Source organism: Cavia porcellus, unplaced genomic scaffold (assembly GCF_034190915.1).
Source record: "Cavia porcellus strain 051 isolate PalLab524CR breed Dunkin Hartley unplaced genomic scaffold, mCavPor4.1 scaffold_1, whole genome shotgun sequence".
NCBI lineage: Eukaryota > Metazoa > Chordata > Mammalia > Rodentia > Caviidae > Cavia > Cavia porcellus.
The window spans coordinates 128,625,714-128,642,141 of record NW_026947484.1 but is presented as its reverse complement, the minus strand read 5'-3'; the positions used below and the strand labels follow the sequence as shown (position 1 = coordinate 128,642,141).

At 35.6% G+C, this 16,428-nt stretch overlaps 1 protein-coding gene across 2 annotated transcripts in view; it reads left to right on the top strand.

Moving 5' to 3' along the window:
• The window catches only part of LOC100715555 (mitochondrial adenyl nucleotide antiporter SLC25A24-like), a 60,605-nt gene that overhangs the window by 37,711 nt on the left and 6,466 nt on the right, over positions 1-16,428 (top strand). For both annotated transcript variants that reach the window (XM_063255256.1, XM_063255245.1), the window contains 2 exons: positions 707-859; positions 15,928-16,035. In XM_063255256.1, the coding sequence (XP_063111326.1) occupies positions 707-859; positions 15,928-16,035 (261 nt within the window). The remainder of the gene's footprint in view (positions 1-706; positions 860-15,927; positions 16,036-16,428) is intronic.

The window sequence follows — 16,428 nt, the reverse complement described above, 5'->3', positions numbered from 1 at the left end:
TATATAACATATCTTCATCATTTTTGATCCATTTACCCTCTTTACCTCCTCTCTCACTGAATCTCCTTCCCCATCTCCAAAAAGTCTGCCTACTTGTTTCTTACCAGAAAATTTGGATGATTATAACAATATACTGCAAATAATGTTTTGCAACCTTCACATTTTCACTTAAAAGAAGCTCTTTATGGGTCTCTGACATAATCAAATTGCTAACATCACTATTGTTACATTTCGAGGTCATTATAAACTAAGAATTATTTGAACATAAATGTTGTGATATTACAATAGAATATTTGATAACTGAAATGGCTACTAAATGATTAATGAGTAGGTGGTGTATATATAATGTATACAGTGCACAAGAGGGGTAGTTCATAACTGGAGGAGAAAGTGGAACTGGAAGTTGTGAGACTATCATACTGTCAGAAAAGCATGCAATTGATTTCTGTAACTTTCCATTTCATACATATGGACCATGGAAAGCATAGAATGGAAAATCATAGATACTTGGGTGTACTGTAATTAAAATATGCATTTGAGGACAAGAAAAAATTAATATATCAACCTTTTATGTTTCTAAAGGAAAGTTAAATCAGGCTTGAGAATTATAAATTTATACATATAATTATTTCGTTAAGAATAGCAATACTGATGTCATATTATCAACAAAATAAATTTAAAAATAAGCTTCCTATTTCATTTCTAGGTTCACAGTTTAAAGACAAGCAAAATGAGACTGAGTAGTGTGTTTGAGCAGATGATAAAAGAAGGAGGAATTCTTTCTCTTTGGCAAGGAAATGGCATAAATGTTTTTAAAATTGCACCAGAAACAGCACTTAAGATTGGGGCCTATGAACAGGTAAAATGCTGTTGACTGTGGAATTGTAAATTAATAACGATTTTAAATTTAAGTTTAAAAAGTTAGGCATTTATTAAAGATAAAGCTGGAGTGTATACAAGAAACAATTGTAAATGTAAAATATTAGTGACTTTATTTTTCTTTGATTATGTCTTCATATTGCTATTACATATAAGAGGTTCTGCATTATATTACCATAACTAAAGTCTATTAGTCATTCTTTTGGTTTCAGAGTCACAGTGTGTCTCATAATGCATGTTATAATTGGTATTACCTTTGAACAACTTGAATGTTTTATGGGAATTTCAGTTTATTTGTTGATGACTAGAAGATAAATCTTGGTGAAATAATGAACTGATGAAAAATAACATACTTGTTATGGTTTAGATCTAAAATGTCCTCTCAAAATCTCAGGTCTGAAGGTGGGACCTGGTTGGAGGGATAGAAAGGTATATTCTTGTCCCTAGTTCTTCTCTCCCTCTCACTTTCCCTCCCGCTCCCTCCTTCCGTGTTACCATATGGTGAACAGCTTTCTTCTTCCATGCCATCTACCTCAGCTTTGGAGCCAGCTGATCCTGGACTGAATCTACTGAAATCGTGAGCCAAGATTAAACCTGTTCTTTTTTAAGTTGCAGGTATCAGATATTTTGTCCCAGTGATAAGAAAGTGATTCATACAATAATGAATTTTAAAATTTGTTAATATGATTTAGGATCTTCCTTTTCTTTGAGTAATTTGTGTTAAGATGAGCTGTTTCTTTTTTCAATTATAAGTTAATTGCGTCACATAAGAATCCAAGGATATTCTTTCTGCTTCTTAAGTTATTCTTTCTTCATTGTAAATCTCATAATAATTCACTTTTCTTTAAACTTTTTTGAGCATATGACATTAAACTGCTTCTATTGTAGGGCCTTGTTTACATGGTTACAGTAGCTCAAAATTTTAAGAAAATATAAAAGATTGGTAACTGTCTCAACTCAAATAAGACACTGGATTTCATTCTAGTGTACATCTTTAAAACATATATTTCTTACTTAAATGAGAATTTGCTTCTTCATTCAATTATCACTTTCATCAACAAATGTTTGTTGGTGCCCTGGTGTATTCCAGGCTCTTTTTAGGTGACAGAGATACTGCAACAAATACAAACAAACAAACAAACAAACAAAGATCAACCAAACAAAAGCCCTGTCTTTACAGAATTTACCTTAGAATATATGTAGGAAGAAACAACAAACAAATAAAATATGGGCCATTTTATTCAGATGGTGAACAGTGTCTTTGGGAGGAATAGAGGTTAGATGCTGGAAACTGACAACTCTTTCACGAAATTTAATATGAAGAGAAGTGGTAAATAGAGACGGCTTGGGACCAGGAGACTGGTTTTCTGGAAATGGAGAAAACAATGTTTGTATGCTGAGGTGAATGATCCAGTGGAGAGAGCACAATTGATTGTGCAAAAAGAGAGGACTGTTGCATGAGATTGCCCTTGAACGGGTGAGTGGAGATTCAGGTGAGGGGAGGTGCAAATGAGTGCTCAGGGGTTTGTTCTTGCCGAGGCGCTTCATCCACAGGAGAAGTGTTACCGGTGTTACAGTTGTAGGTGGTCTTGTTGCAGCTTGGTTTTAGTTTAATCAGTGATGCGGAAGGCAAGAAGAATATGTTGGAGGCTTGAGGAAAGAGAAGGTATGTGACGTGGTCTCCTAGGAGAGCTAGAAAGCAGATGAAATCAGTAATCATGAATATAAAGTGATATCAGGCAGTGTGTTGATCTATAAAATCTCTCTCTGTTTTAGATTTTGGTGGTTTTATGGATTCAGATACTTAATATGTGCCTACTGTGAGCTATGTCTTACGCTGTATGCATGAATAAGCATAGAAATAGATACTATCTCTCTGCCTTTCTGAACTCTGCACTTTATCAAAACTAGATGTTGAATTTTGAGAATGGTTCATCTAAATTGAAATACCAAGTTAGGAGCAAAAATAGTATTTCATAAAAGTATAAAGGAATAAAAGTATAAGGTATAAAGGAATCAGAGCAGTTTGTGTGTTTTTGGCTGTTACTGGGAGTATGTGTTGTTATTTGTGAGCTCAGGCACAGATGGAAATAAATGGCCTGATCCTAAATCAGTGGTGGGAAACCTATGACTATGTGCCACAGTGGGCTGTTTGTATTGTTGAAAGCTTTAAAAGGTTCACTGTCACTGTCCTAAGTCATCAGTATGCCATCCTCACTATTTCTAGTGATGTATAACAGCATAGAGGATGTGCAGGGTAATGTACTGTTTGATACTAATTAGGACTTAAACTTTAAATTTATTTTTACTCTGCAACCCTGGTGAATGGAAGTAGATCACAAATAAACAACTAAAGTCATCATTTTTCGTAGTTAATGCAAACTTGACTAGAGACAGATAATAGCCTTTTTTCACACTTCCTCTCTTTAAGCCCTTCTGCTTCCTCCTACCCTTTCCAAGGGTTAAAGAGAATGAAAGAGTGTCGATAAGGTGTTTATGATCCTCAGTCTGTTTATGACCTTGCTTTTCTTTTCTTTTTGTTTGGTTTTGTTTTATTTTATTTTTATTGCTTAGGAGCCCTTCCTTTTTCCTTGGGTAACCTTTATTCTTCCATACATTATTCTTGACAGCTGCGCTTTTCCCCCTTAACCCTGTAGCAGGGGAGGGGAGTGTTGTTTGGGGTAAGGCCAAATGAATTGTAATCGCTTCCTAGAAATTATATGTTTTATTTCTTGGACTTTAGGTAAAATCTTTTCCCCAGTGTTATGTTTGGATCTAAAGTGTCCCTGCAGGTGGTATACACTTGTAATTCCAGGATTCTGGGATGCTGAGATGGGAGGATAGTGAGTTCTAGCCCTGCCCGGACAATTTAGCAATTCAGTGAGATCTCAATATAAAAAATACAGAAGGAATGGGGATAACTGATCTCAGTTCAAAGGGCATGGGTTTAATTTTCAGTTTCACTAAAAAACAGGCCATTTGCTAAAGACTTGGTTGCCAGCTGGTGGACCTGTCAAAGGTGATTGGGTCACAAGGGCTCTAAATTCATCAATGGATTAATCAATTGATAAATTCATGATTTGTAGGCATTATTGAGAGGTAATGGAAACTGAAGAAGTGGGACATAGTTGGAGGTGTGTTGTTAGGACTATGTTTTATCCCTAACTCTTTCTGCTGAGCTGTCTTCTCTGCTTTTTGGCTTTCATGAGAGCTTTTCTCTGTTACTATGTTCCTGTCTCATACTGGGCCTAGAAATGATGGAGCCAGCAGACCATGGACTGGAATTTCTGAAAACATAAGCCAAAAATAGATCTTTCCTCTTTTAAGTAGATTTTTAAAGGTGTTTCATTACAGCAACAGAAAGCTGATTGGCATACTTACTGAGCATTAAACTCTTCTATAACATATTCCTATTTAACGTGTCCAGTACTCCTACTGTTGGACAATGTGCTTTTTTAAAAAATTTAAGATAATTTTATTTATTGTATTTGTTTTTGAAACAGGATGTTCAGGCTGGCCTTAAACTCATTTATGCACACCCCAGGTTGACCTTAAACTTGCTGCAGTGATCCTTCTGCCTCAGCTTCCCGAGTGCTAGGATTACAGATGTGCACCACCACACCTGGCAAGAAAATTGTCTTATACCTTAACAAATTATGTTTTCCCTGCTTTGACTTTGCTCACATTTTCTCTCACTGGATTACCTTTTAAAAATCTATCTCTATCTATCTATCTATCTATCTATCTATCTATCTATCTATCTATCTTTTTCTTTCAAGAACCCAAATCTGTGTTTCTCTTAAACTTACTTTGACATCTTATTTTTCTGCCCTAGGATATTGATTATCTGTACCACTTGCATAAGTTAGAAATAAGTTCAGACACATGTGACAGAAAACTCCAAACAATAATGACTTAAGATAGAAATTTATTGGTTTACTACAAATAGAAACCTATGGATAGGCAGTTCTGGGCTAGTATGAAAGTGCTTTGCAGGTGAAAAATTCAGTCACTTCTAGCCCACTGTTTGCCATCTGTAATTGTCCTTGTCTCCATTCATCTGAGATGGTATTTTAGCAACTGCATTCATGTACCAGATAACAACTAGGGAAGAAACCAGAGGAGAACACATCTTTGTCATATAGAACGGATCCTGAGGTGATATATACTACCATGCTGACATATTAGCCAATACTTTGACACATGAACACATCTAGTTGAAAAGAAATTTAAGAAAAATACTTTTTAGCTGGGAATTGATATCTGTAACTACAAAATATTTCTTATGAAGCAGAACATAGTAGATACCAGCACACTGATAGCAATCACTGCTAATAATTACTTCCTGTTTTCTCTGAACAAAACTACATTTTCCAGAAACAGTGTGTCTTTGGGGTAAGGAGTATACATTATTCCCAGAATAGTGCCAGGACAGTGTTGAATGTTACTGAGTAAATAGCTTAATATAATTTGTCTTATTTTAGTTAGCATAATGTCCTCCAGTATCATCTTTATTGTTGAAAATGATAGTATTTAATTTTTAAAGACTGAACAATATTCTATGCATATATAATTGTGTTACACATTTACCACGTTTCTTTAACTGCATTTTGGTTGCTTTTATATCTTAGCTATGGGTAAATAATGATGAAATAAACATGGGAATGCAGGATCTTGATACACTGATTTTATTTCCTCTAGGTTATATACTTAGAAACAGGATTTCTGAATCATTGATTTTTTAAAAGAACTTCCCATATAAATATTTGGATATGGATACTGTTTTCCATATGGATATATCAGTTTACATTCCCATCAGCAGTACCTGGGGTTTGTTTTTCTCCACATCCCATCAAAGCTTTTCTCTTTTTTTGCCCTCAAATTTTGTATTGGTATATGTTTGCAATAAATAGTAAATACATTCATTATGGGGGAATAGGCATATACACATGTCACATTTCAGTCCCCTTTACTTCTCCCTTCTCTCCCTGCCCTCCCATCTCCCTATCCCCAAGACCTGTTTGTATACTTTCAAAGAACTCTTTGATTCATTGATCCTTTGTATTTTTTAAAAAATATATTTCTCCTGTGATCTTTATAATTTCTTCTATTACAGATTTAGATGATTCTTCTCTTGATAGTACCTTACAATGCATCATTAGGTTATTTATTTGAGATTGGTCTACTGTTTTTATGTGTATATTTACAGCTGTAATTCACTGTGTAGCCCAGGCTGACCTCAAACTCATGGTGATCCTCTTGCCTCAGCCTCCCAAGTGCTGCAATTGTAGGTGTATGCCACAATGCCTAGGTTGTTTGTCAGTTTTAAAGGGTAGTTTTGCAGGATATAGAAGTCTGGTTTGACAGTTGTTTTCTTTTAGGGCTTAAAAAACTTTACTACAAACTCTCCTGGCTTTAAAATTTTTCTGGCAGACTTGCCTTTATGTTGCTTCTGGTTTTTTTTTTAAATTGCTTTTAGCATTTTCTTCTTTTGTTGAATTTCTAGAATGTGGATTATGAGTATTGTGCAAGGTTCTTTTTTGATCATGGTTTGAAGACTGGGTGATGCAAAAAGGACAGTCCACTGTGAAATTTTGCCTCATATTCTTTCTTCCATGGTAACTTGCCCTCATGCTGTAAGATATACTTCTTTTCCTACTTTTACTTGGCCCAAACTCACTCTTCAAAGTCTATTTCTTTTCCTATCTTTATTAAAACTTTGGTGCTCTTAAAAAGATAGAGTGAACAGAGTTTTTGACATGTGAGTCTCTTTTGTTATGTTGTTTTTCAGTGATGTGTTGTGGGCTTTATTCTCCAGAGATCTGTTCACCCCTTAAAGCCATTCAGTTTCTTTGGGTTGGACCTGTATCTGTGAGAAGAATGACATCACAAGTTTGACAGAGATTGCGTTGTGTCCATAGGTAACTGGGTGGCATAGACATTCGAACAATTTTGATTCTTGTAATCCATGAACATAGGATGTTTATCTATGTTTTCTTCAATTTCCGCCAATGCTTTATAATTTTCAGAACACAAGGATTTTGTCTATTTGGTTTATGTCTAAATCTGTTTCTTTTTGTTATTACTTTGAATAAATTACTTTTAAATTTCCTTCCCAGATTGCTTTTTTATGTGTGTGTGTACAGACCTGTGAGTAATTTTGTATGTTGATTTTTCTACCCTTGTAACTTCTTTCTCTCTCTCTCTTTCTTGCTCTCTCTTTTTATACAGGCTCTTGCTATATAGTTCATGCTGCCTAGAGCTCACTATGTGGCCAAGGCTGGTCTCAAACTTGAAGTTACCCTCCTGCCTCAGCTTGTTGAGTGTTGAATTTATTTATTTATTTATTTATTTATTTATTTATTTTTTTGATATAATATTTTCCCCCCTTTGAACAGATTCTTATCCTTTCACTATATTTATTGAGGATTTTGTATCTTATGTACTCTTACCATTTCTTACACTAGGGAGACAATACAATATTTAGTCATGTGATTTATTTCACTTAGGAGTATGGTCTCAAGTTGCATCTATTTACTTATAAATATCTCAATGTGACCATTCTTTATAGCTGAGTAGTACTCCATTGTATGAAAATATCACATCTTTTTTGTCTTAATTTTATTTAAGGAGAAAAAGAAAAAAGACGGAAAAGGGTACAAGTTATACAGAATTTCAGAAAAATAGTAGGAAATCACTAGTTAATAGATTACATATTGTCATCTTAGAAATCATTGTTCAAGTTACAAAATTAAAGCATATAAAGTGGACTTTTAAACAGTGAGACTGCAAACAGTTCTGTTCAGTGATCCAACAAAACTCAGTAATATGGTTATCTATCTAACACATTTAAATATACATGCAGTTACAACCTTTAGAGCACTTTCTTTTCCTCTCCTTTGTACAATGACAATTACACATTTTGGGTTTTGTTACTCCCACAGTTCTTACTAGTTTTTTTTTGAAGAGAGTAAGACCAAATGTGACATAACAAAACAGAATCAGTCAAATAAAAAAGATGGGCATAATACATAATGTAAAACAAAATACAAGGTGATCAACAATGGTTACATACTGCCTCTTGCTATCTTAAAAAGAATTGCCTATACCATCAGTTATAATAAAATTGAACAAAACAGTAAAGAACAAAACCAATAAACCCAAAATACTGGAGACATTACAGGACTTCATAAGAAGATAATAGTCAACCAGAATGGGCATCATAATGAATCTTATTGTCTTCACAGTTGTTGCCTATGCTCTCGAACTTGGTATTAACAAGCAAAACAAGAATAGAGGAAAATCATTCAAAACAAGATGGTGAGAACAATACAGGGTTTCAAATCAAGGTGATAGGAAATCAAAGTGGGTTACTATAATATATCCTGCTATTTTTTATTTATTTTCCCTTAATTAAAAAGATAAAAATAAAAAAGTAAATAATAAAAAATGAGATTGAGATAAAAGAGAACATAACAACAAAACAGCGCAGGTGAAAACATAACCATTTAAGCAAAATAGTGTTTCACCACAAGATATCCTGACATAAAAGTAGTTACCACAGTGTCTCTTTCCTTGAAATCTTTGAGTATAACTTCTTATACTCTACCATCAAACATATCAAGACAATGTAAAACCATTCAAGAGAATGACAGTATTCCAGGATATTTAGAATCAACTAACAGAAAATGAACAATGGTTTCTGTATAATCTCCTTGTCTATAAAAGTTTTTGTTTATATTATCACATATAATAAAATCCAATAAGATACAACCTATTAAGACTGATGGAGACAGAAGAACAAAAGCTTGATGGGACTTCAAAACAAGATGATACTAAATCAGCACTAGCTATTATGATGTCTTGTTTTCTCCAAAATAGCTGTTCCTACCATCCAACCTTCTCTGCCTCATTTCTGTTGAGCTCTTTTTCTGTCATTAGTTGTCAGTTTGTCTTCTTCATTTTGCTTTCTGCTCCATTCATTGTGGCCTCTCTGCCACTGTTTCTGGAATCTTGGTATTTTTCTTTTTTAGAATGTCCTGTGTTTTTCTCTGTAGAGTTGAATTGGTGGTTTCAAATTCCCCTAGGTCCTCTTTATCCTGGAAGCACCTTGTTTTTCCATCAATTTCTAGGGACCGTTGTGCAGGATATATCAGTCTTGGCTGGAGGTTGTTACCTTTCAAAGCTTGAATTATTTCCCCCCATGCTCTTCGTGATTTGATGGTTTGTGTCGAGAAGTCTGCTGTAATTCTGATGGGTGTTCCCTTGTAAGTGATCTGTTTCTTGTCTCTGACGGCTTTTAATATTCTGTTCTTATATTGTAATTCTGGAATTTTGATTATTATATGCCTGGGTGTAGCTCTGTTTGGGTTGTAGGTGGCTGGGGTCCTGTATGCCTCATACATCTGAGTATCTTTACCTTTTTCTAAATTAGGGAAATTCTCCTGGATTATTTCTGTGAATAGCCTTTGTAGTTCATTTGTTCGTGTCCCTACTTCTTCTTTTATGTTCTTAATTCTTAAGTTATAGATCCTCTTATCATCTTTAACCTTTGCTGTTTGTTTCATTGTTATTTTTAAGAAGTTTTCCATTTCATGCTCCCACATTACAAATCTGTCCTCCAGTTCAAATAATCTATCCTTAGTTTCTTTCAAGCTGTTATGCCAGCTTTCAATAGAGTTTTTAGTTTCCTGGTAATCTCTTTGAACCTGCTTCACATATTCTATGTTTTTTCTATTTTCTCCATCAAACAATTCTCCCCTTTTTTTCTGTTCTTCCATTCCACCATCTGTTTTTTCTTGGGAGGTGCTTAGCATTTCTCTAGCTATTCTACTTATATCTTGCTTTACTTGGTTAAATACTTCACTTTTGAACTTGTCTGTGCGGCCCCGGGGATATTGCTTTATGTCTGTTGGTGCCGTGTCTGATATTGTATGTTTTCTGTCCTCATTCTCCTTTGCATTTACCTTTCCTGGATCAGTGTTCTCAGGATTGGGGGCCGAGGATCCTTTCTTGTTGCCTCCTCTTCTCATATTTTTTGTTCCTTCCATACAGGCATATATAGGAGGCCCAATTTCTTTCTTTGTGAGTTACAGTTTGTTTGAATTGTGCCGGCTGGGTGTTCCCACCCACTGCAGTGTACTAGGGAGACAGTCCTGGGCAGCTTCTGCTGGGCCCACCCCTCCAGGTCAACCTACTGAAGACTTCATTGCTAGGGTGCACCGCCAGGCACTGGGACCTGGTTTGGGCTAGCCTACTGGGTCTTAGTCTGTGGCGTCACCTAGGCCAAGCGCTCCCCACCAATCCCGCTTGAGAGGGGAATATGTGACTAAAGTCACTGCAGCGTCCTGTTCCTGCTAGTCTGTCTGGTCCCAGAACGTCGTCTGTTGGAGCCTCCTAGTCTATGGAAGGGTCCCTGTTCCTGTCACTTACCACAGGTTGATACAGGGCTCTCTGCCAGTCCTGCTCTCAACTCTGTTTGCTGATTCCCGCTCTTAGAGCTTTCATGTCTCTGTCCCTGCTGTGCCGATTCAGACGCAGCAGCGGCGGCAGGAAATTCAAATCACAGTTTCCAGAGGCATGGGTTCTAGCTTTGGTGCTGAGATTTTATCTGTTCTGGTTATAGCACCAGGATTGCATTTCCAGTTGGTTTCTCTCAGCTTAGTTTGTTCCTGGGTTGGCAGGGTATATCTCCCCTTGCTTAGGACTCCTCACACCGCACCATTCCTGGATTCTAAGCTGGCTATCTCAGAGAGCCTCCATAGCTGCTGTTATCTATCCACCATGTTCTCCCAGAAGTCTCAATTCTGAATTTATTAATTTGACAATTTTTTGGTTGACTCTTTAGAGTTTTTTTTAACATATATGATTATGTCATCTGAAAACAATTTTAATTTTTCCTTTAGTGATGGCTTGTTATTTATAGTTCTTGTCTGATTACTCTAATTAGGACTTCCTGTACTCTCTTGACCAGAAATGGTATGCACATGCTTTCTTGTCTTATACCGGATCCTACAGGGAAAATGTTTACATTTTCCTCATTGGTTATGGTGATGGTTTTGGTCTATTTTCTGCTGCTGTAAAGAAATGTGAAGAAAAGAGACTTATTTCTTACCATTCTAGGGGCTGTGAAGTTTAAGTTCAAGATCCCATGTCTAGTGAGGACATTCATTCCCCGTTGGGAAGTAAGAATGCAAAAGAACACATGTGAAAGAAGCAAGAGGGTTCAGACTGGTTTTATTACAATCTACTCTAGCAATAATTAAACACTCCATGATAACAACACTAATCCATTGACAATAGTTCAGTCACTATGACTTAATCACTTTGTTAATACTGTTACATTAAATTAAATTTCAACATAAGTTTTGGAGGACACAGTCAAACCATAGCAGTGTTAGCAGTGAACTTTTCACATATGGTTTTTGTTGTGTAAGTTTCTTCTGTTTCTATTTCATTGAGAACTTTATTTATGAATTGATGTTGAAATTTGTTGAATCCCTTTTCTGTGTCTGTTGAGATAATCATGTGGTATTTTTCTTTCATTCTGTTGATATGTTTTATTATACTGAATGATTTCAGTACGTTGAGTCATTTATGCATCCCAAGGATAAACCCCCTTGATCATGGTGAAAGATCCTGTTAATGTGATTCTGAATTAGGTTTGGTAAAGAACTTTGCATCTATGTTCATTGGGAAAATTGGCTTGTCATTGCTTTTTTTTTTCTTTTTTGGTCGTGTCTTTGTTTTATGATGCTGACCTCATAAAATTAATTTGGAAGTATTCCCTCTTCTGTTTTGCAAAATGGTTTTAGAAAGATTAATTCTTTAAATATTTGGTAGAATTAATGCATGAGCTATCTGGATTTCTGGCTTTTATTTATTGGGAGTTTTTCTGATTATTCAATTTTATTTGTGATTGGTCTGTTTATTTGCTCTATTTCTCCTTGGTTCATCTAGTCAATTTTGTTTTTTCTGAAAATTTATTCATTTTTTCTAGGTTGTCTAGTTTGTTGGCATATATTCATCATGGTTTCTTATAGTCATTCTTCTCTCTATGACTTTTGTTGCAATGTCCCTTTTTATTTCTAATTTCAATTATTTGAGCTTTCTCTCTGTATATTCCATAGGCAGATCTCAGCTCATGAATTTTGTGCCTCAGCCTACTGAGTAACTGAGATTAAGGGACTTTACCACTGTGCTTCACTGTTTGGCTTTTTAACCACACTAATATCTTTGGCAGTGTATCTTCTTTGGCTACACTTTATCATGTACACTTTCACTGGCCAATTTGTAAGTTTTCTCAATCTTTTCATTCTGCTTCCTTTTGTTCCCCATTCTCACTGCAAATTCGGCTAAAAGCAGCCTGCCTGTGCTGTAGCCTAAATTATTTGCTACCCTGAAATTTCCCCCACAACATATACTAGTCCAGAGGACTCCTGAGAAGACAGTAGAAAAGTAAGTAGCAGAGCAAACTGCCTCTCTGAGAGTCACCGTGCAGACGCTGGAATATAGCATCATGAGGAAGACAGGAAGGAAGGAAGTGGGTTCTCTGGACCCAGGAAGAATCTGAGCTGTAAACTGAAGTCCACAGAGAGAATAAAAAGAAAAACTTCAAGGACGAAGAAGGCGTTGGAGGAACCTTCACCCTGAGATGGGACTCACCGCGTGAGAGGAGCTGTTTGATATGGTCACAGTGACAGTGATGGCTGGTGAACTCAAAAGTTGTCTGCAGGTAGACCTGGCAGCGTGGGGCGGGAAGTGGCAGATGTGGAGGACTGCACTGGCTGGTGGTGAGTGCAGAGGACTTAGTCTTCCTGCAGGGAGAAAGCAATTAGCCAGGAGGCATTTTGGAGATGGGTTGGATAAGCCCAGAATTCAGAACTGCTGCTGGATTCCTCTGGCAGCTCCCAGCTGGGCACAGACTCATGTAAATTGCTTGGACTGCTGGAAGTCCAATGAGTCTGGTCTTAGGGCAGGCCTGCTGAGATTATGCACTACTCTGCCATAGGGCAGCTGCTGGCTTGCTGGGATAAATCGGCACAATTCGGCACTCTGTCTCTACAGGTTGTGTACTAGTGAACCTAAAAAGAATCCGGGAAGTGGACTGTTTCATTTTCCTTTTTTTTTTCTTATTGTTTTTATATGAGTGTGAAAGTGGCTACTGACCTCTTTGTGGGTATGGTTCTGTTTTGTTCTTCCTTTTAACTCTTCCATCTCTCTTTTCCTTCAGTCTTCTGCACCAGTTTCCCCAAGTTGGTATGATCCCTCTTTGTCCTCTAACCCTACTTCTAATCTCTTTTTCTTCTTCCACCCCTGTTTTTCTCCCTAGTTCATTTTAAATTTTGAACTGTTGGCAAAACTGACACATTATAGACATATATTGCATATAATTATCTAGTTTCTTTTATGTCTCATTATACAATCACAAATCTAATTCATATAGTTATAGGTTGCAAATTAAGGATTATCTTAGTTTGTTGTTTTCTAGGCTGTGTTTGATGCTATTGGTACCACTATTGCCAAAATTGACATAATTGTTCTAAACAGCTGTTAATCCTGGTATTCCATGACTGAGATTAACTAAGGGTCACAGCAAATATGGTGGTAGAGTGCCAAATAACCAGGATAACAATAACCAGGATAACCAGTAACAAGCAACAATTTCTCATTTCCAATAAACTGAAGAGGTAAGATCTTCTGACAGACTCAAAACCCAAAAAGTAGCTACACCCGGAAGATCCCTCGGAGAAGTAATTATCACCTAAGGATCCTAAATACTAGCAATAAAGAAACTCACCATATGCAATTTACAAACATTACCCTAGGAATTAAACTAAAAAAAGAGATAAAATAAAATGAGAAGACACTTAAGCAAAATACAACTCCAGATGTCCAGTTCGCCGAAGGCAAATCCAGGAGCAATGTAGTGGGACAATCCAAAAGCCACCACCAGGTCGATCTGAAATGGAAACAGCAAAGCAATTGAATGAGGCTCTGGAAAAAATGAAATCAGAAATCATTTCAAATAACTACAGAGATTACCAAAATATACATCATGTTTAGTAACATTAGAGCAGACACAGACAAAAAAATAGACAAAGCTTAATAAAATTATGGAAGCTCAGCATAGGAGAGAAATGGAATCCATAAAGCAGATCCAAGCAGATATCCAGGGGAATAAAAACTCCATTGAAAGTATTTAAAGCAGATTATGCCAATGTGAGGAGAGGATCTCAGATATTGAAGACAGGCTTGCAGTTAGTGACCAGGAAAAGAAAGATTTCTCAAAAGTAGTAAGGGATCCTGAGCAGCTACTAGATGAGACAAAGAAGAATAACTTAAGAGTAATTGGAATCAATAAGCAGGAGATACTACAGATGATGTTAAAAAAATGTTCACAGACATCATGACAGAAATTTTCTTGGTAAAGAAAAAGAATTTGACATACAAATAGGTAAGGCATATAGAACTTCAATTAGCAATGATCAAAAAAATCTATAGCCAGGCATATCATAGTTAAGATTCCAGAAATTCAATGCAAGAATAGAATCCTAAAAGCTGTTAGAGAAAAGAAACAAATTACCTATAAAAGAAAGCCCATCAGAATTACAGCTGACTTCTCAGAACAAACTCAAGTCAAGGAGAGCTTGTACTGAAGTACTCAAAGTTCTAAAGGAAAACAACTTTCAACCCAGATTGATGTACCTCACATAATTATCTTTCAAAATTGAGGAGAAATAAGATACTTCCATGACAAAGAACATCTGAGAAAATTTCTGACCACCAAACCAGCACTCCAAATATTCTGAAGGGCATTCTAGAAAGAGATAATAGGACTACAGCTCCAGGAACCCTCAACAGAAGGAATCCACCAGGGAAGGCAAACAATTAGAGGAAGGGAAAAAAAGGAGGGGTGGGGAGAGCCAATAACATGACAAGGAGAAGTTAAAACATTTCAGTTATAACCATTAATATTAATGGTCTTAATTCACCAGTTGAAAGATGGACTAGCGGAATGGATCAAGAAGCAAAATGCAGCAATATGCTGTGTATATGAAACACATTTAATTCAAGAAGAAATTCGTAGACTGAAAGTCAAAGGATGGAAAATAATACTCCATGCAATGGGAACCCAAAAAGAAATAGGGGTAGCTTTCTATCTTTCTATTTGCAGACAAAGTGAATTTCAAGCCAAGACTAATTCAGAGAGATACATAAGATCACTAATCCTTGTAAAGGAAACAATCCAAGCAGAAGAAATAACAATTATAGGTATATATGTGACATAGGTATATATGTGAGTGCACTCAACTATATAAAACAATTACTAACAGATATGAAAAATGAAATAAGCCCTAATACAGTTGTATTGGGAGACTTCAATACTCCACAAAAAGTGGAGTATCACAAAAAGACAAATCAACTAGAAAAATCAATGAAATATTAGAACTAAAACTTTTGAACAAATGGACTTAATAGATGTCTATAGAGTATTCCACCTCATAGCATCAGAATATACATTCCTCTCAGTTGCACAAGGGACAGTCTTCAAAATAGACCACATACTGACTCATAGAACAGGCTTAATAAATTCAAGGGAATTGAAATTATCCCATGCATGCTATCAGACTATAGTGCAATGAAATTGGAAATCCATGCCAAAGGAAACCACAAGAACTTCGTAAACACATGGAAATTAAATACCATCATACTGAACAACCAATGGGTCACAGATGAAATTAAATAAATTAGACAGTTTTTACAATTGAATGATGATGATAATACAGTATACCAGAACTTGTGGGACACAATGAATGCAGTCTTAGAGGGAAGTTTACAGCAATAAATAACCAATATCAGTAAAACAGCAAGTGTATATAAACAAGTTAATGTTGAACCTCAAACTTCTAGGTATTCTCCTAGGTTAATGGGTATCTGGTATATATTTTAGTATAATTATGCTATTATATATTATACTATTAATACAAATTTAGAAATAGCATATATTACATGCCCCTAATACTTTCAATATTTTCATTTATGCAGTATAAGAAATGGCTTAGTTTTGATGGTTCTCGTATAGGAGTTCTTGAAAGATTTATAGCTGGTTCGTTAGCTGGTGCAACTGCCCAGACTTTTATTTACCCTATGGAGGTAAGTATTACTATAAAATTTTAACTAAGAGCATGCTTTTTGTGAAAATTACAACTTCTTATAAGTGAACTCCAGGTTAATATTTTATTAAAAATAGCTTTATAGCTACATATTTTATATGTAATTACTCTATAATTACATAAATATGTAATATTTGTGTAAAATATATGTAATATGTAAATATATGTAATTATCCTATAATTACATAAATAACAAAGTATTTAAAGGGTGACCAAAATTCAAGGTTAAAACCATAATACTTTGACTACTTAACCTGATTACAAATCTATCTAAAAATGGCATCAAATCATATTACAAGTATTATTACAAACACAGTCCTTTGCTTCTCACTAACTTTTAACAGGGCATGGAAGACTGAAAAATAGGGATCTC